The 27,919-nt window shown below is 33.3% G+C and overlaps 2 protein-coding genes across 3 annotated transcripts; both read right to left on the bottom strand.

The window, feature by feature from the left end:
- Window positions 1-277: 277 nt before the first annotated feature.
- Window positions 278-4,749, bottom strand: LOC118044939 (putative disease resistance protein At4g10780). The gene is given in 4 exon segments (XM_073406882.1): window positions 278-921; window positions 923-3,630; window positions 3,741-3,806; window positions 4,443-4,749. Coding segments are annotated over 2 exon segments (3,297 nt in total). The 5' UTR covers window positions 3,608-3,630; window positions 3,741-3,806; window positions 4,443-4,749; the 3' UTR covers window positions 278-309.
- A 4,125-nt stretch (window positions 4,750-8,874) lies between these two features.
- On the bottom strand, window positions 8,875-14,837 carry LOC118044940 (probable disease resistance protein At4g27220). Of its 2 annotated transcripts, none has more exons than XM_035053410.2 (8): window positions 14,678-14,837; window positions 12,143-14,117; window positions 12,006-12,058; window positions 11,823-11,898; window positions 10,976-11,079; window positions 10,830-10,892; window positions 9,568-9,635; window positions 8,875-9,237 (listed from the first exon to the last, which is right to left on the bottom strand). In XM_035053410.2, the coding sequence occupies exons 2-3, from the start codon at window positions 14,026-14,028 to the stop codon at window positions 12,046-12,048; spliced, it is 1,899 nt and encodes a 632-aa protein (XP_034909301.1). In that variant the 5' UTR covers window positions 14,029-14,117; window positions 14,678-14,837; the 3' UTR covers window positions 8,875-9,237; window positions 9,568-9,635; window positions 10,830-10,892; window positions 10,976-11,079; window positions 11,823-11,898; window positions 12,006-12,045. The 2 variants fall into 2 exon arrangements, with proteins under 2 accessions (XP_034909301.1, XP_073262984.1); XM_073406883.1 differs by having other exon boundaries at window positions 10,830-10,877.
- Between the last annotated feature and the right edge of the window lie 13,082 nt (window positions 14,838-27,919).

Genomic DNA, 27,919 nt, shown 5'->3' with positions numbered 1-27,919 from the left:
AGACTAGCATCAATGTTTTACAAATGTTTTCCAATCAGCATTAAACAAAGAATGAAAGAGAGTTTTAGAGAGTATAAGCTTCCTCAGTCAAACCTATAGCTATGCCTAGACAAATTTTCTGCCTGGGAGGCCAATCCATTTCAATCTGAACATTGCATCCTTCACTGTAAATAATGGAAGATAAAAGACATCCTACAAAAATCCAATTAAGTGGACACATAGCTTAAGGTTAATTCATTAAAATCCAATTAAAACAACAATGCTTACTTTTAATTTAATATTATATTAAGGGCAGCGTCGTCACTCATCCTACAAAAACCTTACAAAGGGAAGAAGCACATCCTTAGCGTTAGGATGCTCCCACTCCACTACTGACTCCCACCATTCTTTTGGTTCTATATACATTCTTTTAAGAGAAGGGGGAGGAGATGGCTGGCCATTTTCAAGCAACGGAGGACAAATTCCCATCCTCTTCAGCTTCTCACATTCTATAATCCAAATTACCTCGAGACAATTGCAAATCAGTGTTGCATTGCAAATACTTTTCAGTTCTGGTAATCCAACCAAGTGCAGAAGTCTTAACTTGGGGAGTTTGAATTCGTTGCTGCTGCTTTCTTCACTCATAACCCCTTCTTCATCTAATCTTGTTCCAACTATTATCTCCTCCATTTTCCCACATTCTTCAACTGTAATCTCTTCCAAGTTTACAAGGCTTGGCAGCAAGACAAGAGGGAACAACTTCTTCATGCTCTTACAGCCAGAACAATTAAACCTTTTAAGACCAGTAAATATACCGTTGTAAGATGGCAAAGGTAGTGGAGCAGAGCAGTACCAAGAAGATGAAACCAAGCTCTCCATGCTATTGCAACTACTAATATAGATATACTCCAGATCAGTTGCATACTTTATTAGAGAGGAAAACATCGCATAAGCTTTTTGCATCATCACATTCATCAATGGTCAGTTGTTGAATGTCCTCTGGGAACATGTCCCGAAAATCTCTGTCTCTATTGATACTCAATTTACTCAAAACAATTACTTTATTTTTGTCATGTTCATAATGATTGTGATGTAGCAGTCCTACAGCAATTCTGTATTTTTTTAGCAATCGGGTCTTATCTCGAGAATTGAGATACTCCACAAAATCAGAGTAACCTTCAAAATGGCATTCCAAAGTTTCCAACTTCCTCAAGCTTCCTACTTCCTTTCCTTTAACTGTTATTGGAGAATATAATGGAAATATAAAACGATTGTCAACAACCGAATCCTCCAGTAACACAAAGACTTGTAGGTAAGAGAGTTTAGGTAACAACCCACTAGGAAACTCCTTTTCACCACATCCATTCATTATAAGATAACTCAAGTTGCATAGACATTCCATGCCTTGAGGCATCTTTTCAAGTGCCAAAGAACCAGAGAGATCTAACCTCTTCAGTACCCTGAGCTTTTCTAATGACGGTACATGCCTTAACATTTTACAACCAATAAGCAGTAATGTAGTGAGATTCACCAATTCAGAGATAGAATCGGGCAGTTTTGTGATACCTGTATAAGACAGATCAAGAACCTTGAGCCCATGTAATTGCTCAAAAAATGAATCTGCAATAAGCACCAGTTGATTTCCGCACAACAATAGAGTTGAAAGACTGGGACACCTTGGTGAATGGCTGGATGGAGTTTTTTCAATTTGGTTATGCATCAGTGAAACTCTCATAAGATTCTCTGTCCATTCCTCTGCACCTGGCAATTCTCTTAATTGTTCACCTGCTTTAACCATGCCTTGAGAGTTCTCTTGCTGTATTTGGATGGCCATGTCCCTAATCAAGTCATGCATCTTGACATATCTTTCATCATCACCCCATTTTTCAGCACTTTCCAATAGGCAGACTCTTTCAAGTTTATTCAGCATCGAGTGGCCTTTGTTAAATTCTGCCTCCCTACTCTTCAGCCCTTTTATCACTCCCTCGTCAATCAAATAAGCTATCAAATCCTCTCTACGGATCATGAAGTCTTCCGGGAATAATGCACAGTACAAGAAACATCGTTGCAGCGCTGACTCCTTTAAGTGCATATAACTAAATCTTAATATTTGGAATACCTCCTCATCCATGTCCTCCTGCCGAACTCTTGATTGTTTCAGTTCCTCTAAAGCATTCCTCCACTCACATATATCATCCACTCCCCTCATGGTTCCGGCCATTGTTTTAATTCCTAGAGGCAAACCAGCACATTCTCTTGCCATAGATTTTGCAATTTTTTCCACTTCTGAAGGAATACGTCCAAGTATCTTTGTGAACAGAGCCCAAGCTTCTTCCATTGAAAGAGGCTCCACTTTGATTGTCTCCTGGCAGACCATTCGCTGACAAACTTCAAATGATCGAGTTGTAAGAATTAGTTTGCATCCCTTCACATGGATAGGAATTCCCACCTTATCAAAATCAAAACAGTTCCACAAATCATCCAAAATGAGAACCCACCGTTGTTTCTCAATTAATGCTTTTGACAGTTTTGCAGCCCTTTTCCTCTCGTTGTCTTCATTTGAAAGATCTAAACGAATGTCTCTTGCAATAAGATTCTGCAATTTATAAACACTAAAATCCTGCGATACCGTGATCCAGTGAACATGAGGAAAAGTGCCAGGTTCTCGTAGAAGCTGATTGTAGATATGTGTGAGCAATGTTGTTTTGCCAACACCCCCCATCCCGTAAATGCCAATACTTGATGAGGCTTCAATATCATTCATTATCCAAGACCATATAGCATTCTTATTATTTTCAAACTCTCCACCTGTTAGTTCTTCAGTTAGAAACACATCTCGTCCGCTCTCATCGCCATTACGTTGAAGAGCTTCACGAGAGCTATGTCTCACAACAGGCTGCCCAGGGTCTCCAACCATGTTGACTAGTGGAGTACGGAGTTGATCATGATATCTTCCATGGGTAAGACATGGTGGATCAGTTGGTTGGGAAGAATCTTCTTGAAGCTCATCGTGATTTACAAGTGGCCTCTCATGAGAACTACCTCTTACAACAGGCTGCCCAGTTACTCTCTCCAGATGTTGCCTTTGTGGTGCCACATTGTCGACTTCAACATGTAAGATAGTAGGTAATGGATCTCCTGGAGTCTCATTTGTGTTGCCTGTAAGCCCTCCAGAAGAGCTAGCTCCTGCACCAGGCTGCACAACTCCTCCAGTCCCATTCTCTATATCATCCTCCATTACATTATTGATCTCTTCCAAAAATCTTTCTAGTGCTTGACCCATTGTACCTGGTGCTTGTATCCTTCCTGCATCTCCTGCCAAATTGTCGACTTCATTGTTTTGTTCTTGTGGAGTGGTTAAAATGGAATTTTCATTAAAATTGCTTGAACTTGCTATGCTTTTATGTCTTTTGTTGCCACCATGCACAGCTTGAAAAGCTGCTTCTTGAACGTCTTCAGGCACTTTGTCACAAATTGCAACACCACGCCCTCTGACTTGAGACAAATGCAATTTGATCCTCGAAACGGAAGTAGCAGCAGCAAATTTATAGCCACAAAATGTACAGTTGAAAGGACCATCATCCAGCTTCTCAACAAAATCCCAAAATGGATCCCTCTGTCTAGCCATTTTCAGCGCTTTCTTCTTTGGCCCTTCAAACATCAAATAAAAAATTGTCAAAAGGCATAAAAATAGATGTTGAGTTAATTGGAAAATAAGAACTCAATCTTAAAATGAAAATTTAGAGGAAAAGAGTGCATACATCAATCTTACAAAGCAATGCCCTTCAAGGAAAGAAGCCTAGAAGCAAAGGCAGCAAGAACAAATCCTACAGTTTGTTAACAACCAGAAAATTGTTAGCTATTAAACTTGTTTATCAAGATTAAGTGTATTGAAGTTAGTTCAATGAATAATTATCTACATTAGAAATACTATGAATCTATTAGTATTATGAATCTAGAGTAGGTATTGAAAAGTCTAATATTAATTAAGTACTTGGAAGGTTGTAAAAAAACATTTTATAATGTCTATATATATTGTATGGATTTGATAATGAAAGATGTGAGAGTATCATTGTTTAGTATATTGTATTCTATCAAATTGTGTGAGTAGTAATCCCTTCTCTGTTTTGTCATTGTTTTTCCAACAAAGACATCCTAGCCTTAAGTGTGTTAACAAAATAAACTGAATCTGTATAATTAAATCAATCATTACAAATTCTAAAATTAAATAGGCAGGCACTTAACGATATATTTTCCTACAGAGATGTTATTTAAGCAGATTAAAAATTATAACAAATATTGAATAATTTAAATAATTGTCAGAAAAGCAATCTAAAATAAAAATTTGGAAGAAATTCTGCTTGTTTTTAAGATAAGTAGTTGAAGTTGATTGCAATATGAACATGTAAGAATAAACTATGATATGAGTTTTGAGTTCTAAAATAGATTAGAGTAGGATTTACCTTGCTAGCAAGAAAGATACAGATCAAGAACTCAAAAAGAGGTCATTCGATTCAATCAAAAAAGGAAGCACAGATCATGAGAAAGGTTTAAGAAATTTGGTGAGGGAAATTAGGAAATCAATGGTATACTGAGAGAGATCTCTCTCTTAGTGGAAGACTAGCTATTAAAAAATTCACTGCAATTTGGAAGCAACTTTATGCTGTTTTCTTTGGAGAAGTCAATAGATATTGGTAAACAGCAAGTTTATTTTCTGTTGTCAAAGACTAGTCTCACTGCCTCTTGAAACCACCAATGTCACTCTCATGAATCACTTGCTACTTTATTTATTCACACAAACTATTCAACGTGTTCACATTACACTGCTTCAAATCCTTGAGTCTACTGTTGTTAGATATCAAAATGTGAATCTTTCTGTGGTTTTGGAGTTCCATCTAATTAAGATTATCATTGAAGGGTGAACGAAGAATCCCACACAAGATCACAGATCGTGATCGTCAAGTTGGATGTCAACACGCCAATAAACAAGACATGAAAGCTAAGGTAGGACAAGTGCTCGTTCGAGAATCACCAGTTTGGCTGTCGCTGTGACTTTACTTTTATGCATAGCTGTGACTGTGACTTTTAAATGTTCTGTGATATTTTAAAAACTAATATCTCAGCCCATTCCATGTTTTATTTACAGAAGCTATAAACTTTTTAAAAATCATATTCACAGCTGAAAGTGATAGCCAAACTTTTCCAAAAAGGCCTTTATTCTCCAAAGCAAATATTCTATGAATTGAATTAAATGAAAGGTTACTGTTAGAGGAGGAGGAATGAGGGAAAAATAAACGAAGGAAACGATAGTTAGAGAAAATAAGTTTAAAATATAATATTTATTAATTGATTTGAATATTATGGATTAATTGTTATGGGTAATGAGTTATTTAGTTGACTGGAGAACATTTTATATAAAGATTATGATATATAAAAATTACAGTTTAGTCTCTGAACTTTGAAAATTATAAAATGATCGTTGGAGTATAATTAGAGATTCTGGATAGAATTGAGGATGAATTATGGGCAAGATTCCACTTATAGTTATGAATTTATGATGTTTTCAGTTTGGTCCTCTAATTTGAGAAAATTACAATTTGCCCCCTAAAATTTTGATAAAAATTCCAGCATAATTAGAGATTCTGGACAAAATTGAGGATGAATTATGAGCAAACTTCTAGTATAGTTATGAATTTAGGACATTTTCAGTTTGATCCTCCAATTTGACCCCTAAAAATCTACTAAAATTCTAGATTGATCCCTAGCTGTAATATTAGTTTTTTCATATTGGTTTAATGAATAATTGAGGGTTATTTAGTTAATTATTATCAAGTCTTATTATTATTATTATTATTTATGAATTAGATTTCAAGAAAACCATTTAATTTTTGAGTTTTGGGGAACATAACTAGTTTAGTTCAAAAACATATATGGTTATGGAATAAACCCTTAGTTAAGTGTACTAAACAGATTGTGTCACGACCCGAATCCCGGATCCATGACCAGCACATAAGCAAGGTTCCCCTCCAAGGTTCCATATCTATGCTAACCCAAACTTACATACAAACTTATCCTTCAAATAACTCAATCAAAATTCAACACAGCAATAACAACAAAACTAACTTTATAATATAATTCGATTGTCTTAATACAAGAGTTCATATAAATTCATAGTTTTGGAGCACTAACTAGACATAAAGGAAAATGTACAAATTTCAACTAAAAAGCAGGTTCAGAAGGTTCAACAAAAATGACCCGCTAACAAGCTATTAACACACTACTCCTCATTCATTTATACCCTCTATTTAAGCTTCCAAGAGCTTTGTTGCCTTTTCTTATTATTTTTAATTCAAAACATTATAGGTTGTACCTCTTTTCAAGTCTCTTTTGAATATGTATCTTTTGTATTCATATAAGTATGGAACCTTGGAGGGAAACCTTGTTTATGTGTCAGTTATGGATCCGAGAATAAGGTCGTGACACAATAATTCTGTTTTGATTGCTCAAATACTTTGGTACAGATAAAGTAGTCTAGTAGATTTTTTATAAGCAAAAAAGAAAAGAGATTAACTTAAATTTTTTGATTTATTTAGAAATAAAACCATTTAAAGACCAAAATTATTCCTGCATACATCACAAAGCTGGTATAAGATCACGGATCTATAGGTAACAACCCGATTAAGAATCCTCCAATCTGTGTTGAAGACAGAGAAGGAGAGAGAGGGAGCGAGAGAAAGACGGGGAGAAGAGAGGGAACCCACTGCAGTTCTCATTCATTTTTTGCATGCCCATTCTGTTACAACTGCCACTATATATAGGCAGAGCAGGAGATGGTGCTGATTTGACAACCTTCTCAGTGATGAGAATTACAATTTATTGAAACGGTGCGCATAAGTAACGGCTTAACAACAGCTTAGTACGGTGCGTTTTGTCAAGAAGTCAGTGGCAATTAAAAGTTATCCCTCCACCATTAATGTTAATTCCTGAGATATGTATGCATCCCTTCATGTGTTGGAATCTGAAGGCCTTTAAGATGGATCATTATTTCTTCTCAGAAAAAAAGAAAAAGAAAAAGGGGATCATTTCTTATCCATAATTGAAGAAAACGTGTGCCGCACATTTTTTTGCGAAGGCAAAATGCATTTATCAGATCGAACATATGCAATTATCATGACAGAGAGGTTGCCGAGGAGCAATTCGGCTAGCTAATGACAGCATGGATTATCCTCGAAGAAACCAACACGCAGCCCTGCCACCACCAACCCATACACACGCAGCCCTGCCACCACCAACCCATACACAGACAATATTTCAGCATGTCCATTGATTTGAATATTATGGGTAATTGATTTAGTTGATTTTGGAAGATTTTATATAAAAATGATGATTTTGAGTTATGTTCTATTTAAATGATGAATTTGAGTTAGAGATTTTGGTGAATTAGTAGATAAGCTATGGAAAAATCTGGGTTTGAGGTTGAAGATGATGAAATTTCAGTTTGGTTCCTTAATTTATGAAAATTATAATTTAGTCCTTGAACTTTGGAAAATTTATAAAATGGTCCCTGGATCATAATTAGAGATTCTGGATAGTATTGAGGATGAATTATGGGCAAGATTCTAGTATAATTATAAATTTATGATATTTTTAGTTTGGTCCTCTAATTTGAGAAAATTACAATTTGACCCCTAAATATTTGATAAAAATTCCGGCATAATTAGAGATTCTTGAAAGACTTGATGATGAATTATGGGCAAACTTCCAGTATAGTTATGAATTTATGACATTTTCAGTTTGATTCTTTAATTTGACCCCTAAAAATCTGCTAAAATTCTAGATTAGTCACTAGCTATAATATTAGCTTTTTCATATTGATTTGATGAATAATTGAGGTTTATTTTTTTAACTATTATCAAGTCTTATTATTTGTTTTTTTATGAATTAAATTTCAAGAAAACCATTTAATTTTTGGATTTTAAGGAAAAATGATTAGTTTAGTTCAAAATATATAGGGTTATGGAATACATCCCTAGTTAAATGTATTAAACACGATATACGTTCTTTTCAAAAAAAAATTGAATTTGTATCTTTTGTATTCAAATATTGGTTTTGGTAAGGATAAAGCAGTCAAGTAGATTTTTTATAAACAAGAAAGAAAAGAGATTAACTTAAATTCTTCGATTTATTTAAGAAATAAAACCATTTAAAGACCAATATTATTTCTGCATACATCACATTTGTATAAGATCACGATCTAGAGGTAACAACCGGATTAAGAATCCTCCAATCTGTGTTGAAGACAGAGAAGGAGAGAGAGGGAGCGAGAGAAAGACGGGGAGAAGAGAGGGAATCCACAGCAGTTCTCATTCATTTTTTGCATGCCCATTCTGTTACAACTGCCACTATATATCGGCAGAGCAGGAGAAGGTGCTGACTTGACAGCCTTCTCAGTGATGAGAATTACAATTTATTGAAACGGTGCGCATAAGTAACGGCTTAACAACAGCTTTGTACGGTGGGTTTTGTCAAGAAATCAGTGGCAATTAAAAGTAATCCCTCCACCATTAATGTTAATTCCTGAGATATGTATGCATCCCTTCATGTGTTGAAATCTGAAGGCCTTTAAGATGGATCATTATTTCTTCTCAGAAAAAAAGAAAAAGAAAAAGGGAATCATTTCTTATCCATAATTGAAGAAAACGTGTGCTGCACATTTTTTTTGCGAACGCAAAATGCATTTATCAGATCGAATATATGCAATTATCATGACAGAGAGGTTGCCGAGGAGCAATTCGGCTAGCTAATGACAGCATGGATTATCCTCGAAGAAACCAACACGCAGCCCTGCCACCACCAACCCATACACAGACAATATTTCAAATCTTCAAAGAAAAATATAGTAAGTTGAGAGAATTGATTAATTAATTTGGTAGCCTATGAGCAAATACAAGAGTCATAGATGCTCGCATTAAATATGCTACTTGACCAAAGTGGACCTCATTGGAAGAAACAACCAGAAACAAAGTTCTCTTTTATGGGGAATGATTTATACTTTATACAGTTACAGCATCGGAATTTTTCAAGTTTGAGCTTTCAACGTTCGAAAATCACTCGGCCAGAGATAACATACTTCAGTACTCGGTTCAGCAGCTAGCATGGATAAAACTATCTCTTTCCTTGTAAGCGAGGGCTCTGGCATGGCTTCCATCTATCTAGCACACTGTAACTTGCAGATCTGTTTGGCTTCTGCACTTGCACCTGCAACAAGGAGATAACATAAGATGAACTCTTTAAATCTTAATTGGTCATTCCTAATTTTTTTATAGTTTCGTACTTTGAGATTATTGGAAAATTAAAGCAGTGATTGTGTAGACTTGCGTTATGTCACTACAGATGAAGAAATAGAGGATATCTGTGAAGTGTTGCTAAGAAAAAAAACTTAAAAAGCCTTTTCAAACTTGGTAGCTATTAGTTTTCAAAAACCAGAAAAATCCCATACAGAAAATAAGAATAAAATCTCTATGAGATCTAAGTTGAGATCTGAAAAATTGCAGAATATCATAGTTATCAAAAAGATCTAGAATCTACCAGGGCTCATTGCAAAGGTTGGGCTGTATTGTAACTTCGCATACAAATCTCTGTTGCCGCAATGCATTCTGAAAGAGAAAAGCCATCATAATGTAAGTAGATCCAAATAACAAAAAAGAAGTGCTTGGTCACAGAAATATTTTAGCTCTTTTTACTAGTAGCCAAAAACATACAATTATCAATGAAATAAGTGAAATCATAAATAATAAAAGACAAAGGACAAGAAGCATGTATATGATGCACATTGCTGTTGTAACCTGGCACTTGAGGGAACAGGTAACTAGAAATATCCATTTGGTTTGTGAGAACCAAACACAGTGAGTTTAGATAAGTAATACAAATAATGGAGACTACCACCCAAAATATGAGTAGATGATGTGATTATGATAGGCCATACTAAGAAGTCTAAAGGGTCATGTTTGTGCCTCCATTCTAAATTAACTCGGGAGTTCTGAAGTATTATGATTTCTTGACAGCAAACCTCAAATATTGACCTGGATGACAAAATAATAATCCAAGGGACGAGACTTTTAAAGCATGCACTACTATGCACTGGATTGTCTGAAAGAAAAGATCATATTTGACAGGCAAGCAGGTCAATACTTAGTGCCGTGAGGATCATCACCCTCGCAATCCAGTTTGTTGTCGACTCGAGTTTTAAGGTGTGTGGTTCATATTAAGGAAGTCAGCATCCTCGCAATTCTGGTTATAACAGTTCATTTCTGAGTTTGCGTAGTTTGATTAATCCATTCCAGTTCATACAAAACCTTTAATCCATCTTAATGGTGTCTCATATTAATTTGTATATAATAATATATGGAAGTAGGAAACTGAACAACAATTGAACAATAATTAGTTAAATCCTACAAGTCCTGATAATTAACTAAACTCTATTTGCCTCTATTGGTTTGGACATTTCCTTCAAACAAGATGTATTACCCATCAAGAAAGAAAAATCAAATAAGATTTATGCAGGGAAATGTTATCCGACCTCCTGTTACAATTATTAACAAGAAGAAGATTTACATTTTACATCTTACTGTCTGGCACAATTTCCTTATGCCAAACACATTCAGAAGCAAGTTGAGTTATGCTAGATGAATGGAAATCCCAGAGCTCGACCTCAGATGACAGTTCTTTGAATTGAGTGAAACACATTTGCTCAATCAAAAACTGAAAACAGGATAAGGGAACAACATACAGAGAAGTAAAGAGTGAGAGCATAAATTAAAGGGTTAGGTAAAAAAATGGCGATGTCATACCGAAGCTGCTGCACGAAGTAGTCATTGTCTGTTCAACAGCCACATGAGCTACAGTAGGTTCCACTGGTGATGTATGAGTAAGACAGAGATCAGGCTACTCAGAAGCTTACTTCAAAGAAATATATGAAATAAATAAAAATATTTACCACATCAACTTAAAGGAAATCTATTTTTGCCAGTTTGACAAATGTTGTAGGAATTTCGAGACTCCAGTGGAATGATTCCGGGTAGATTCCAAGACTTCAAAGCTCTGCAAGATATTGCTACAGAAAAATTAGCATACATAACCCAACATATCCTTTCAAGAACTATAGATTAAGCAACACATTACTTCAGCTAATCACCCACAAATCATTAATTTTTGCAGAAGTAAGAGTTGCAGTACATGCTTTCAAGGTGGAAAGAGGAATTGTTGTTGAAAGACCAGTCACATGTGACGCTGCTCTCAAACCCTTTGTTATCCAAGAAAAACTAGAACAGAGGAAAATGAGATACTTTGTTTCTTGGAGACCCAATTGGAGGAGTAACCCAAAAAAAAACCTTTTCAAAATCTTGAAGACAGTGAATGATATAGGATATCATAGTTATTAATTAAGGCTAGTGAAAAACATTAAGAATTTGATTCAATATAGGATATCATAATTATTTCGGCCAAAGAATGATGAGTAATTAGATGCAAATCCAAACCTCAAGCATGATTTGTGTGAGGATTTGATCTTAAATTTTATAATCAAGTTAGATGGTTCTCCAATATTTAAAGATCATCATCAAGTAATTAAAAGCCATAAACTTTGAAGCCAATCAAATTCTCTTTAAGAAGACAGGTCATCCAATTCCATATGAAGATAGTAGACAAGTTAAAACAATTTCCTACCAACAAAAAATAAAATAAACAGAGGAATCAATAAATAAGAGAAGGAAGTGTAAACGTAAAGGTTGGGATGATAACAACAAAATGAGGAGTGTAAACGTAAAGGTCTAATAAGAGAAAACCTTCTTGTAGTTGAATTGGCTAAAAATGTGTTGTTGCTCTCTAAATGCTTCACTTGTCTTCGTCTGGCTTCCTTACCTATGGGTCAAATCTAATTAATATAAAGAGATTGAGAGAGAGGGGTGGGGGGGGGGGGGAGATTGATATTGAGAGAGAGAAAAGGAGGAAATTAAGCATAAGCTTACCCGTAATTCATTATTTGTATTAAGGGGCAATGTCGTCTCCTCACAAGCAAATTCTATAAAGGGCAGAGTATAAAACCAGTAAACACCAAAACTTAATTCGATATTATATTATATTATATTAAGAGCAGAGTACTTACGCTAACTTATGAATCTTTACAAAGGGTCGAAGTACATCCTTAGCGTCAGGATGCTCCCACTTTACTCCCGACTCCCACCATTCTTCTGGATATGCATAGATATCTCTAAGAGAAGGGGGAGGAGATGGCTGGCCATTTTCAAGCAGCGGAAGACATATCGGCATCCTCTTCAGCTTCTCACAATTTTCCACGTGAATAATTCGGAGAGAATCGCAAATCAGTTTTGCATTACAAATGCTTTTCAGTTCTGGTAATCCTTTCAATACCAAAATTCTTAACTTTGGGAGTTTGAATTCGCTGCTACTGCTTTCTTCATCCATAATCCCTTCTTCATCAGATCTTGTTCCACCTATTATCTCCTCTATTTTCTCACAATTAAAAACTTTAATCTCTTTCAGGTTTACTAGGTTTGATAGTAAAACAAGAGGGAACAACTTCTTCATACTTGCACATCCATAGCAATAAAGCATTCCAAGACTAGAAAATATACCATTATAAGATGGCAATGATAGTGGAGTAGGGAATACCCAAGAAGATGAGACCAAGCTCTCCATGCTATTGCAATAGCTAATCCATATAATCTCTAGTTGCGTTGCATATGAGAAATCATCGCATAAACTTGTTGCATCGTCACATTTATAAATGGTCAGTTGTTGAGTGTCCTTCGGAAATATGACCTGAAAATCTCCATCTTTGTTTACACTCAAGTTACCCAAAAAAATTGTTTTACTTACTCTAAATGAATGATTGGGATCCAGTAGTCCTACAACAATTTGGTATCTGCTTAGTGATTGGGTCTCATCCCGAGATTTGAGATACTCCACATACTCATAGTAACCTTCAAAATGGCATTCCAAACTTTCCAACTTCCTCAAGCATCCCACTTCCTTCCCCTTAACTGTTATCGGAGCATATTGTCCTTTTATGTTATCTTTGGTAGCAGGAGGAATCCACTCCTCCAATACAAAGACTTGCAGGTGAGAGAGTTCAGGCAACAACACTCTAGGAAACTCCTTTTCACCACATCCATTCATTATAAGATACCTCAGGTTGCATAGGCATTCCATGCCTTGAGGCATCATTTCAAGTGCAGTACCAGAGAGATCTAACCTCCTCAGAGCCCTCAGCTTTTTTAATGATGGTACATGCCTTAACATCTTACAATCAGTGAGCAGTAATGCAGTGAGACTCACCAATTCAGAGACAAGATCAGGCAGTTTTGTGATATTTGTACGAGACAGATCAAGAACCTTGAGCCCACGCAACTGCTCAAAAAATAAATCTGCTATAAATTGCAACTCTGAATTTCCACATAACAATAGAGTTGAAAGACCGGGACAACATGGTGAATGGCTGGAAGGAATTTCTTTAATTTGGTTATGCATCAGTGAAACTCTTGTAAGATTCTCTGTCCACTCCTCTGCTCCCGGCAATTCTCTTAACTGTGCACCTGCTTTGACCATGCCTTGAGAGTTCGCTTGTAGTATTTGGATGGCCATATCCCTAATCAAGTCATGCATCTTGACATATCTACCATCACCAGTCCAATCCCCAGTACTTTCCAATAGGCAGACTCTTTCAAGTTTATTCAGCATCGAGTGGCCTTTGTTAAATTCTGCCTCCCTACTCTTCAGCCCTTTTATCACTCCCTCGTCAATCAAATAAGCTATCAAATCCTCTCTACGGATCATGAAGTCCTCCGGGAATAATGCACAGTACAAGAAACATTGTTGCAGTGCTGAATCACTTAGATGGTTATAACTAAATCTCAATATGTAGAATACCTCAGGCTCCATATCATCTTTTCTAACTTTTGATTCTCTCAATTCCTCCAATGCATTCCTCCACTCACGTACGTCAACCACTCCCCTCATGGTTGAAGCCATGGTTATAATTAATATGATATTGTGTCTTCAAAAGAATGCCCTTGCCGCTGTGTGACAGAGATGATAATTGAAGTTGGTAGCAAAACAAGCTGTGAGAACAAAACAACAATTTCAGCTTTGAAAAGCAGAAACAATCATTTAATTATTTTCCCTAGAGAAATAAAACAAGTTGTTAGCAAAAATCGTTGCCATAATATGTGAAAAACTAAACTGATCGAAGCTGTAAAACAAAGCATATGCAATTTAAATCGATCATTAGGAACAAATATAAATTCTACAGCTTGTTATTAATTTAATATAAAAAAAATAAACAGGGAGGCCCTTAACTATATATTTTCCTGTAGAGATGTACTTTAAGCAGAGAAATATTTATAGTAAGCATTGGATAATTGAAATAATTGTCAGAAAAAGAGACTACCAAGCAATCTAAAATAAAAATTTGGAATAAATTATCATTATTTTTAAGATAAGAAGTTGAACTTGATAGCGAAATGAACATTTAAGAACAAAGCTATAATATTAGTTTGAGTTCTAAGATTGATTAAGAAACACATATAATTAAGTTCCACTTCGTTTTGGAAGAGCCAAAACAAATGGGTGTAGAAACAAAATTAGTGGTAGAAAAACAAGAAAATAAATCAGGATTTACCTTGCAAGCAGAAAAGATGTCGAACTCCAGAAGAGACGATTCGATTCAATCAGAAAAGGAAGCACAGACCATGAGACAGGTTTAAGAAATTTGGTGAGGGAAATTAGGAAGTCAATGGTATAGCGAGAGAAATCAAGCTTTGGTAATTTAGGATGAATTGAAAGAGAAATGAATGTGAAATGGAAATGAAAAGAAAAGAGGGTGCTTTGGTAATTTTTCATAGCTTTTTGCAGATCTAGAAAGTTTAACCTGTGGTACACATTGCAAAAGCTAGAAAACATTGTGGTCCAGCCTAAGAGGGTGTTTGGGAGTGTTGTAGCGGTTGCTTTTCAAATAGCTTTTCGTGCCGAAAAGCATATCAATAATGTTTTTTCATTTTTTAAAAATCATTTTTGATATCAGCACATCAAAACGATCCAAAAAATACAAACCGCACTCAATTTTAGTAAAAAAAAAAAAAAATTTAAATTTTGGTGAAAAGCCGGTTTGGCCGCAATGCCAAACGGGCTCTAAAACAAGTAATGGGGCCTTTCTGCTTTATGTCACTTTCTGCTTTATTTATCCACATTAACTATTCAACGTGTTCACATTACACTGCTTCAAATCCTTGAGTTTACTGTTTGATGCTAAAACAACAGTGTTATGTACTTTTTTAAATAAAAAGTCAGAACAATTAATGAAGATCTAAACTTCGAAGAAAATCACTTGGCCAGAAATAACAGTACTGCTCGGGTCAGCTGCTAGCATGGATACACAAATGCTACTTGGGGAAATTACGCATTTCCTATATCAGCATAAAAAAGGAACAATCCTATTTTGTTGTTTTAATTTTATCAGAACTGCAAACTTATTTTTAGTCTGTCAGTAACAGCTGATCTCATAAAGGAAAGCACAGGCAATTAATTGATTAACATGAAGGAGGAATAGATAGTTACCCGTTTACTCTAAAGAAATAAAACAATAGGGCAGGTCCCTTGTGCTTTCTTTGTCCAATATGCAATTATTACTCCCACTGTCTCCTGGAAACTACCATACAAAGGGGCTTTGTTTGTCCATTATGCAATTATTATTTTCACTGTCTCCTCGAAACCACTATACAAATTTTATTCAACCATTGATTCTACTGTTAGATCAAACATATGCAATTTTCATGACAGTGATGTTGCCGACGATGATGAGGCACCAAACTAGAAATATTGTTTAAACACGTATATGATTGTAGATAATAGAGAATAGCCCAAACTATTAAAAAATTGGTTTTTAGTTTATGTTTTTGGGTTTAATTTATATGAATATTTAGTTGAGTTTTATTAATTTGGCTTTATTTGTTGGGTTTGATTTAATTATTGTTAAGTATTTTATTTAGTAAGTCATAAGTCCAATCGCTTATTCTAGTTAGGATTTTAGTATTAATACCCCACTTTTCTAAATATAAAGGGATTTTTTATGATTAATAAAAATTTGCAGATTTTGCATATCTTCAATCTCCTTTCTTTGTTTTTTCTTCTTAACTTTTTCTCTAAAAGCTTCTTTTTTTTTTACTTTAATTCTTATATATTATTTTTTATCCTGCATCAAATTTGGTATCAAGCTAGGATTTTAATTGTTCTTACAGTTAAATAACCCACAATGTTTTATGATAAACCCTAGATTCAGTTGATCTATAAAAAAAAAAATTGTTCACTGTTAAAAAAAAAAATACTCTTCTGATTAAAATTGATTACTTAACACCTAAAAAAAACAAGTATAAATAAGTTTTTTTTTAACCCTAAATCTAAAATAGTATTCTCTACAGACAATCAGCCACACTCTTTTACTCTCTGCATCTCTATTTTCTCTGATTTTCCTCTATATTCACATCCCAAAATTGTTAGCTCCTGCTGCTCCATGCTCCTCTGTTCTCCTATCAAATTCACACTTTTCTTCACTTTTGATTTTAATTTTTTTAATTCTTCCATCAAAGGCACGCACTCGGTACAGGAAGTATCTACCACTGCCTTCCTTCAGATTCAAAGCGGCACTCAACTAAGGGACTTCGGGCCAGAAGAAAGTAATGTTTACTGACGGGATGAGACGAAAGAGATCCCTCTCTTTACTTTTACTTTTGCTTTTAATCTTCTTTTTTTCTTTTTATTTCTCATGTAACCTTATATTGTTATGTCAAACTAGTAAAAAAAAAAAAATTGAGGACAACAATTGAACTAGAAAGTGCATAAAGATGCTTTCCTTTAGTCATTAGCTTGCTTGGAATGGAAGAAATGCCAGATTTCCCAATATTCAAAGTTGCAGTGTGTAATGTTTTGAAAATAAAAGGGAATAGAAAAAAAGAAGGAAACAAAGCCTTTGAAGGTTTAAAAGTATATATAAATGAATAAGGAGTATTTTGGTAATTGAGTAAAACCTTACTAAGTATAAATAGAAGGAAAAAAGAAAGAGGGATTTGAAATTTGAGAGTGAGAACCGGGCAATAGAAAAGAAAAGGGAAAGAAAAAGAAGAAGAGGAAAGAGGGAAAGATAAATAAAAGAGAAGAGAGTTATAGAAAATAAGTTTAAAATGTAATATTTATATTCTGATGTGTATAAATATATTTTTTTAGCTTTGATTTACTGTTATGTTGAAGGTTAAAGTTTTGAAGATTTTGTTTTGAGTTAATTGATGAATTGATTTGAATATAATGGGTTAATTATTTTGGGTAATGAGTTGTTTAGTTGATTTTGGAAAATTCTAGATAAAAATAATGATTTTGAGTTATGATCTGTTTAAATGATGAGTTTTAGAATCCTTTAATATGTGTTGAACTAGAAAGATTGAGAAGACAGAGAAGGAGAGAGAGGACAACAATTGAACTAGAAATTGCAAAAGATGCTTTCCTTTAGTCATTAGCTTGCTTGGAATGGAAGAAATGCCAGATTTTCCAATATTCAAAGTACAAGTGTGTAATATTTTGTTAAATTGAAGGACCAAACTAAAAATATCATAAATTCATGATTATATTGAAATTATGACCATAATTAATTTTTAATTCTGTCTAGAATATCTCATTATACCCCTCATTCATTTATACCCTCTATTTAAGCCTTCAAGGGTTTTGTTGTTTTTTTTCTATCTCTTTTAGGTCCCGTTTGTTTGCTGGAAAGTAGTTTTTTTTTTTTAAAGTAAATTCCAAGGAAAGTGAATTCCGGGAAAGTGAATTCCGGGAAAGTATTTTCCGATGTTTGGTAGTGTAATGGAAAATAAGTTGGAAAACATTTTTCAGTGTTTGGTTATGTTATGGAAAATGAGCTGGAAAATAACTTATTAATATTTTATTTTTTCTCAAGTTTATTAAAAAATAAGAAATAAATCTTACAAATTAAAAAGTTGAATGAGAATGAAATTGAAAAAAAATATATAATTTCATAGATTATCTCAAATAAAATAAATAATAATCAAAATAATAGAGATCAAATCTAAAAAAATAAAAAAAAATGAAAGATGAAGAAATTAAAATAATAATAATCAACATTTCATAAATTATTTCAAATAAAATAAAGTTACAATCAAAAGAATGAGGACCAAATTTGATAGATAAAATTTTTCAATAAAAAAATGATAAGGAAAAAGCAAATAGCAATTATAAAAATAAGGACCAAAGTTAATATAAAAATAAAATTTTAAGAGATAAAATTGAAAAATAAATATTCAAAACAAAATATATATAGCAATCAAAAGTTTGAAGATCAAATTTGATATAATCAGCAAATAATGACATTTCTAAATTTTTCACAACTTCCGAAAAGTGTTTTCGGGAAAACACTTTCCTGAAAACCAAGCCAAATTTTCCTTTTACTGGAAATTGTTTTCCATTAACCAACTTTCCTAATGGCAAACAAACACAAGAAAGTTTGGAAAGTGATTTTTCAGAAACCACTTTCCGGAAAACAAACACAGCTAAAGGGAAAACACTTTCCTGAAAACCAAGCCAATTTTTTCTTTGATTGAAATTGACTGGAAAATATTTTTCGTTGATCGGAAAATATTTTTCGTTGACCAACTTTTCTAATGACAAACAAACACAGGAAAGTTTGAAAAACGATTTTCCAGAAACTATTTTCCAAGAAACAAACATGTTCTTAATTCAAAACATCAGAAGTCATTCATTCTTTTCCAGTCTCTTTCGAATATGTATCTTTTGAATTCGTATAAGTATGGAAACTTGGAAGAACCTTAGTAATTTTATTTTGGTTGCTCAAATACTCTGGTACGGGTAGATCGAGTAGTCTAGTAGATTTTTTATAAACAAGAAAGAAAAGAGATTAACTTAAATTCTTTGATTTATTTAAGAAATAAAACCATTTAAAGACCAATATTATTCCTGCATACATCACAAAGCTGGTATAAGATCACGTACGATCTATAGGTAACAGCCCGATTAAGAATCCTCCAATATGTGTTGAAGCAGAAAGATTGAGAAGACAGAGAAGGAGAGAGAGGGAGCGAGAGAAAGACGGGGAGAAGAGAGGGAACCGACAGCAGTTCTCATTCATTTTTTGCATGCCCATTCTGTTACAACTGCCACTATATTTAGGCAGAGCAGAAGATGGTGCTGCCTTGACAACCTTCTCAGTAATGACAATTACAATTTATTGAAACGGTGCGCATAAGTAACGGCTTAACAACAGCCTAGTACGGTGCGTTTTGTCAAGAAATCAGTGGCAATTAAAAGTTATCCCTCCTCCATTGTTAATTCCTGGGATATGTATGCATCCCTTCATGTGTTGAAATCTGAAGGCCTTTAAGATGGATCACCATTTCTTCTCAGAAAAAAAAAAAGGGATCATTTTCTGCTATTAAAGTCATCGCAATAGAAATCGGCAGGAAGCTACAACTTTATGTCACTTTCTGCTTTTGCTTTGTTTGTTCCTCGAGCTTTCTTTGTTCTATATTCAATGATTACTCTCAATAGAAATCACTTGGCCAGAAATAACGTAAAGCCATGCTTTTTTCTTTGGAGAAGTCATGAAATTAGCAGGAAGCTACAACTTTACCAAAGGGAAGACAGCTGGCCTCCTCAGGTTCTATCCACGAGTTTGTGGGATCATCAGAACAGTATGATCCGTTTAAAGACATGCTATAGGTTTAAGAAGTTTGGTGGGGGAAGTTAGGAAATCAATAAGAAATTTGGTGAGGGAAATTAGGAAATCAATGGTATACTGAGAGATCTCTCTCTTAGTGGAAGCAACTTTATCAAAGTACAATGTGCAAGCAACTGTATGAAATTAAAGCCATGTTCTTTTCTTTGGAGAAGTCAAAAGAATTTGGAAAGGGAAGCGAGCTGTCTTCCATCTTTTTCCTTTTTGTTTTTTTAATTTAATCAGAACTGCAAATTTATTTTTAGTCTGTCAGTAACAGCTGATCTCGTAGAGGAAAGCACAAGCAATTAATTGATTAACATGAAGGTGGACTAGATAATTACCCGTTTACTCTAAAGAAATAAAACAGCAGGGCAAAACCCTTTTGCTTTCTTTGTCCTATATGCAATTATTACTCCCACGTCCTCCTCGAAACCACCATGCAAATTTTATGTCACTTTCATAAAACTATTCAACATGCTTACTCAGAGGCCTTTAAAAGTTGATTCCTGAGATATGTATGCATCCCTTCATGTGTTGAAATCTGAAGGCCTTTAAAATGGATCATTATTTCTTCTCAGAAAAAAAAAAATCATTTCTTATCCATAATTGAAGAAAACGCGTGCTGCCCTTTTTTTTTAAGGCAAAATGTATTTATCAGATTGAATATGCAAAAGAGTTATTTTAATTTAATATTTTAAATTATTAGATGAATTCTCAAGATATAATTTATATTCAATAGATAAAAAACCAAAAAACACCATAAAACAAACAAAGAAAAAACAGAAACAGGGGGGTAGCATTGGGTAGCCAGCACACCACGTTTGAACAAGGGAGAAGTTCTATATTTAGAAACACATTCATGCAGGTACTTCCTCTTTTTTTTCTTTTTTCTTTTTTCTTTTGTGCTTTCTAACTTGAGAAAATATATTAAAGAATAATATAAATTATAAAAACACTAAATCTATATAAGTTTTTGTACATCACAAACTGATTTTTGAGCTTAAGAATATTCCCTTGTGAAATAAATTAAATAATTATGAAGTTTCAGTTTTCTTCATCTTATGTTCTTATTTTTTGAGAGGGTCCTTGGCTACTAGAAACAAGAATCGCACCCCTATGGGTTCAGTAGCTTTATTCAGCCATGCAATCTCAGATTCATCCAAATAAGGCCCTATGGAATATCCCTACATCTCCCATGGTAGCTGTTAAGCCAATTTATCACTTCAGGACCTGGAAGGGTAAAGTCGATCATCTTCGTTTGATATGGTGCCCATGTTTTGTGCTCGAAAGATAAGTAGCCCTTGAGAAAACATAAATAGATTCTTTGATGGTTGGATCGCATCACTAATGGTGTATTTATCCTGATACGTTATGCAGGCATCAAACCTGAAAGAAACATTAATCATTTTACTGACAGACAAGTCAAGAAATACGAGAGTTAATGGACAACAGCAGCAACAAGAAAATTGGAATGATCACGAACTAGCATTATGTTTAATGACTTAGAAATAATAAATTAAATGAACTGATACATTTTTTATTTGTCTTAGAAGCATGCAGTATGTAATCATCCTTGGATAATACTGGCAATTAAAAGTTCTGACCCCAATGCGTCCTTGGAATTTCCCTAGACAATCAATATCTTGTGGTCAAACAAACAACAAATCAGTTGAAGTGATGGGGCCGGAGTCTACAGCTCAAAAGCAAAACGGATCTGCAAGTTACAGTGTGCCAGATGAGAAGCAATGTCAGAGCCCTCTCTAACAAGGAAGGAGATAGTTTTCTTATCCATGCTACTGCAGACCCCAGTACTGAAGTATGTTATTTCTAGCCAAGTGATTTTCTTTGGAGTTTCTATCTTCATTAATTCATTATACTCGAGGACTTAAAGCAGTGTAATGTGAACTCGTTGAATAGTTAGTGTGAATAAATAAAGCAGAAAGTGACATGAAGTTTGCATGGTGGTTTCCATGAGAGTAACCTCTGTTTTATTTCTTTAGAGTAAAACAACATAAAGTTGCTTGCAAATTGCAATGACTTTAATAGCTAGTCTTCCTCTAAGCCTAATTTCTTATTGATTCCCTAATTTCCCTCACCAAATCTCTTAAACCTTTCTCATGATCTGTGCTTCCTTATCATTCAATTCTAAACCTCCCAAAACTTTCAGATAAAGGCTGGTTAAATTCACGCAATCAAACTAATAAGAATCAGACTGTACGAAGAAACCCTTATTCAGGCAATGTAAAAAGGTTTGAAACTTTTTAAGGAAGCTAATGGAAATTCCATTGGTTGTTAGAACCTTACTATTCACAACTCGAATATCTCGATTCATTGACGATTACAAGCAACTCAAACACATAATTTAAAACAGATGGTATGAGTCCATGGAAGGCAGAATTTAAAACCTTTCCTTTGGTAAATCTTTCTATTTGAAACTCAAACCAATTATAAATTAAATTTTCATAAGAGAAAGGGAAGTGACAACAGTGATTTCCATATTGTTGGGATTATTACTTTTTTTTTTTTTTTTTATTAAAGCCAGGAGATCTGGTAGTTGAAGATAGCTTATGTTTAATAACTTGGTATTTTTCATTTGTTTTAGAAGCATGCAGTATGTAATCATCCTTGGATAATACTGGCAATTAAAAGTCGGACTCCATTGCATCCTTAGAATTTTCCATCAGGTGAATGTATTCCCATCAGCTTAAAAATCAATCTCTGCCTTTGACTCCCAATACTTGCATATCCAAACCTGGAGGAAGAGGAGGAGGCGGAAGAGTGAGCGGGCAAAGAAAACGACACCGCCTTCTTCCTCTTCGAGGATGCGGGTTTTCTCGGTGCCTGGTTTCCAGAATTGCGGTGACATATATATATATATATATATTTTAATACAATAAATAAATAAATGTAAATCAGTTCAATATAATTATTTCCCAATATTACAACTAATAATGATTTTTTAAAATATATTTACCAAGAAAATATGCAATAAGGCAATTGTTATGCAATTCTGATCTATAAAGGCAGCTCCAACGGAGCAGCCAAATGGAAAACCAAACCTCATTTGCCTTTTATTTCTTTACTATTTGCATTCCAACTAAAGAGATAAATGGAAAGCCAAAATGGCTATTTGTGCTCTTAACAACCATTTCTACATTTAACTGTAGAAATGACCAAAATGGCCAACGGCTATTTTTATAGCTGTTGGCCAACAACGCTTTTTTTTTTTAAAATATAGAATTTTTTTTTCTATAAATACAGGAAGAAAAAACTTGTAATTTTAAATTTTTATATTGTGCCTCACCCTTCTCTCAAATTTAAAAAAATAAGAAGAAATTATGAAAATAGATATTTCTAATTTGGATCCAATTTCTGCAGTGTATTTTCAAAATAGAAAGTTAGAAATTATGCAAAAGAGGGGTTTTGATTTTTAATTAACTTTGATTGATTTATTGTAATGTAATGTATTTTTAATTAAATATGTAGAAAATTCTTGGTTATTTTAAATACATTGTTATGAAATTGATATCAATTCGTAATACTTTTATAAGTTTTAAATTTGAATTTACTTTTAAAAAATTAAAATTTTAACAATAACATATAAAACTTAAAATTAAAAATATTCATATAAATAAATTTTAAATTATATTTTTTTAACTTTCATATTACTTCATTAATTTTATATTACTTTTATAAATTACTCATATTAATTATATAATTAATAACATCATAATTATATTATATATAAAATATCTAAATTAGTTATATAATTATATTAAAATTAATTTAACATGAAATATATTAAAATATAAATGGCTTTTCTAAATAGCTTTTTACTATTGGAATGCATATAATACAAAAAGCTATATTTACACTATTCAAAAAGTCATTTTCTTCATTTGTCTCTTTAAAATGGCATTTTCCATTGGAGATGCTCTAATAGGGAGATTCAGATTCCAAAACCAGACTTTTTCACCGTACACAAATAACCATCTTTCGAAACAAATCTTGAATCTAGTGGATAAAAAAAATTATCTTTAACAAAAAAAATCCTAAAAATAAAATCACATATAAATTCTTCATTATTATATATTGGTTTTGTAAATTTTCATTTGTTTCAAATATTAGGGACCCAATTGATGAGTTTTGTTTTACCTTGCTCTTCTTGATGATGTCTTGGCTGACGTTGTTTTTCATATTATCTGGAAATCCACCTGGAATCTAATGTATGTATTAAGAGTTTGTTTTGGTAAAGTAATGCAAGTGATTTTTAAAAGTGTTTTTTTTTAATTAATATTAAAATAATTATTTTAGATTATTTATTATTTATTTTTTGATATTAGTATTATTTTAGATTATTTATTATTTATTTTTGATATTAGTATATCAACATTATTAAAAATAAATCTAACAAAAATAATTAATTTTTTTACATTACTAATCAAAATAAGAATTTGGAAGCTGGAATAAGAAAACTCAAGAAAAAGAATTTTTATTTGTGTTTGGCTTGCATATGTGAACTATATATGCAACAAGTATTTACGAGTTAATTTGTGAAATTAGGGATAAATGAACTGCAATGTATTATTAAAATGGATCTATTTATTAAAGATAAGAAATCATCTCGATATATAACAAATTTGTTAAAATTTTAGAATTTGTTGTAATTAACTAAGTTCCAAAACCATCTACTTTGGTGTAATTTCATGTGATTATCCACAAGATTATCATTTTATAGCTAATAATGTCAGCCCACAAGAATTCCAGCAGCACTTGTAATGTTGATGAAGATTTTATTTAGGTGCTGTGAACTGGTAGGAAGCATAAGAAATTAAGGGTACCTTTAGTCCAACTTCTGTGCACTAATTCGGCCTCAGCATCGTCACCTGCTGCACCCATGGCTACGTGCAGTGGGTAGAAGTGGTCTGGCCAAGGGTGAGCCATTTTTGGATGTGGTGCCTTCGACTCATAGTGATTCACATCTTCATGTCTGCTCAAAAATGAAGATAAAAAGAGAAGACACCAAAGCTTTGATGCATGAAAGTGTCACCAAAATTGTCCTTTGTGTTTTTGTGTGGTACTTTTGCAAGATTTCTCACTCAATTTCCACTCCCTCACTTCCCACTCTCTTTGGCCGGCCACGTCTCTAGAATTCTGGAGAATTCTTTCCCTATTTATAGGTATAATTTCCAGTATTTTCACATTAACCCCAACATTTCTTTTTATTTATATCAACAAAGATACAAAATGCTTCTTTAAAACATTTTCTTCATTCTTCTCCTACTTACACTTGAACCATAATTTGAAGCGGAGTTTGGCCACCACGCGCCGCAGCTGCTGCAGTGGCTTTCCACTTATTCTTGAGGGTATTTTTGTTTCCTTTCATTTTTTTTATATCATATTTTGCATTGCTCCTTGATGTTACGAGCATAGTTATTAAACCCGGCCCGGGGATTGACCCGGTCAAGGGGCCGGGTCTCGGGTTTCATGGGTCAACCCGGGTTAACCCGGGTCAACCCGGATTATCCGGGTTGATTAAAAAAAATAATATTTTATATGAAAAAATCCATGTAAAATATGGGATAAAAAAATTGATTTAAATATTTTAACTTAAAATGATAACATAATATCTTTTCAAAGTGGGGTTTAAAGCCCTTTCATATATATACTCTATGTTTACATGAAAAAATCATGTTTTTTCAATGTGGGATTTGAAACCCATTGATATATATACTCTATGTTCCCAAGGAAAAAATCATGTTTTTTCAATGTGGGATAAAAAACCTTTTGGTTTAAATACTTCAACTTAAAGGAATAACATAGTATCTTTTTAAAGTGGGGTTTAAAGCCCTTTCATATATATACTCTATGTTTACATGAAAAAAATCATGTTTTTTCAATGTGGGATTTGAAAACCCATTGGTATATATATACTCTATGTTCCCAAGGAAAAAATCATGTTTTTTCAATGTGGGATAAAAAACATTTTGGTTTAAATACTTCAACTTAAAAGGATAACATAGTATCTTTTCAATGTGGGATTTGAAGCCCTTTCATATATATACTCTATGTTTTTTATCCCACATTGAAAAAACATAACTTTTTTCATGGGAACATAGAGTATATATACCAATGGGTTTCAAATCCCACATTGAAAAAACATGATTTTTTTCATGTAAACATAGAGTATATATATGAAAGGGCTTTAAACCCCACTTTGAAAAGATACTATGTTATCCCTTTAAGTTGAAGTATTTAAACCAAAAGGTTTTTTATCCCACATTGAAAAAACATGATTTTTTCCTTGGGAACATAGAGTATATATACTAATGGGTTTCAAATCCCACATTGAAAAAACATAACTTTTTTCATGGGAACATAGAGTATATATATGAAAGGGCTTCAAATCCTACATTGAAAAGATACTATGTTATCCCTTTAAGTTGAAGTATTTAAACCAAAAGGTTTTTTATCCCATATTGAAAAAACATGATTTTTTCCTTGGGAACATAGAGTATATATACTAATGGGTTTCAAATCCCACATTGAAAAAACATGATTTTTTCATGTAAACATAGAGTATATATATGAAAGGGCTTTAAACCCCACTTTGAAAAGATACTATGTTATCATTTTAAGTTAAAATATTTAAACCAATTTTTTTTATCTCATATTTAAAAAAAAAAAAAAAACCCGGGTCTCGTCCGGGTTTGCCCGGGTCGCCCGGGTCCCGGGTCGACCCACCGGGTCGCCCGGGTTTGGCCGGGCTGTTGCCACAGCCGGTCTTTTATTAAACCCGAACCGGTCCAGCCACCGGGTCGACCGGGTCCCGGGTTGACCCGCCGGGCCGGGCCGGGTTTAATAACTATGGTTACGAGTGTTGTTTTCTCGCTGGACATGAGGAAAACATGTTTATAACTTTTTGATTAAAAAATAATAAATACATTATGAAAATACTAAAATGTCCTTTTGATTAAAAATACTAAAATGTCTTTATGATTTTTTTTAATTACATAAAATATCCATATAAAAATATTAAAATACCTCTAAAAGCAAATTTTTTTTTTTTTGTCTTTTCTGAAGCTAAGAGTGTTAATTGAATGTAATTAAAAATTAAAAAAACCTGAATACTCTTATGAAAAAAAACCAAAAAAATGTTTATCACTTGCAAAAAAATAATTGTCAGTATCATGAATTCTTTTACTATTCTTGCGGAGGCAACACTCTGATGCATGGTAGCACTTAATTGGATAGAAGGTGGAGGAGGAGAAGCAGGGGGACGAAAGCATATAAAGACAAGGGGTTAAGACATAAGTAACTCTAAAATTTTATTTTATTTTCAAAATATTAATGGAATAGGAGCTAGGTTTACAGTGTCTTTTAAATAGATTATGGAATCAAAATCCAAAAAATAATAGAAAATGACTTAAAATTCAAAATAACACAAAAAAATCCAATAGACTAGATCTTGAAAATTTCATATAAAAATTTAAATTTTATTTAATAATCGGATAAAAAATTAATCACTATGTTGATTTGATGCAACCAGTTCTTTTCTTACATCTAACCATATTTCACTGGTCCATAAAAGCAATCAATCAGGCATCCTCATAATCTATTTAAGATAAATTCCAATATAATTATTCAAAATCTCTGATCTCTACAAGCTTGACTCCATCATAATTACAACAAAATTACCACATTGATATTGTTTGCCCTCACATATCAGCAAATTTTATAATTAATACGGGAAGATCATAATAATTATATGAAGTCTCAAGGATTGATGGTAAAGAAAAGAAAGATCTTAACAATATTTATTCCAAATTTATTACACTATACAACTGATTAATTGAAGACGAAACATGATGTGTGTCTGTGCTCAATAATTAATTAAAAGGTAATAGTATTAAGAAACAAAATTGATTCCTTCCACTGATTAAAAAATACTTAAATAGTGAAAGGTGATTCTAGACAAACAAATTCTAGATTAAAAAGTACTTTTTTCCAGATTGAGAAATAACAAAAAAAAAAAAAAAGGGATGTCATTTAATTAACTTGGCCGGAGCTCATGCCTTTTTCTGCACTGTTCCTGCTGTGTGTTTAATCGATCAGCTCTTCGCTTGA

Source organism: Populus alba, chromosome 19 (assembly GCF_005239225.2).
Source record: "Populus alba chromosome 19, ASM523922v2, whole genome shotgun sequence".
NCBI lineage: Eukaryota > Viridiplantae > Streptophyta > Magnoliopsida > Malpighiales > Salicaceae > Populus > Populus alba.
The sequence above is the reverse complement of the archived record's forward strand: the minus strand, read 5'-3'. Positions and strand labels throughout refer to the sequence as shown.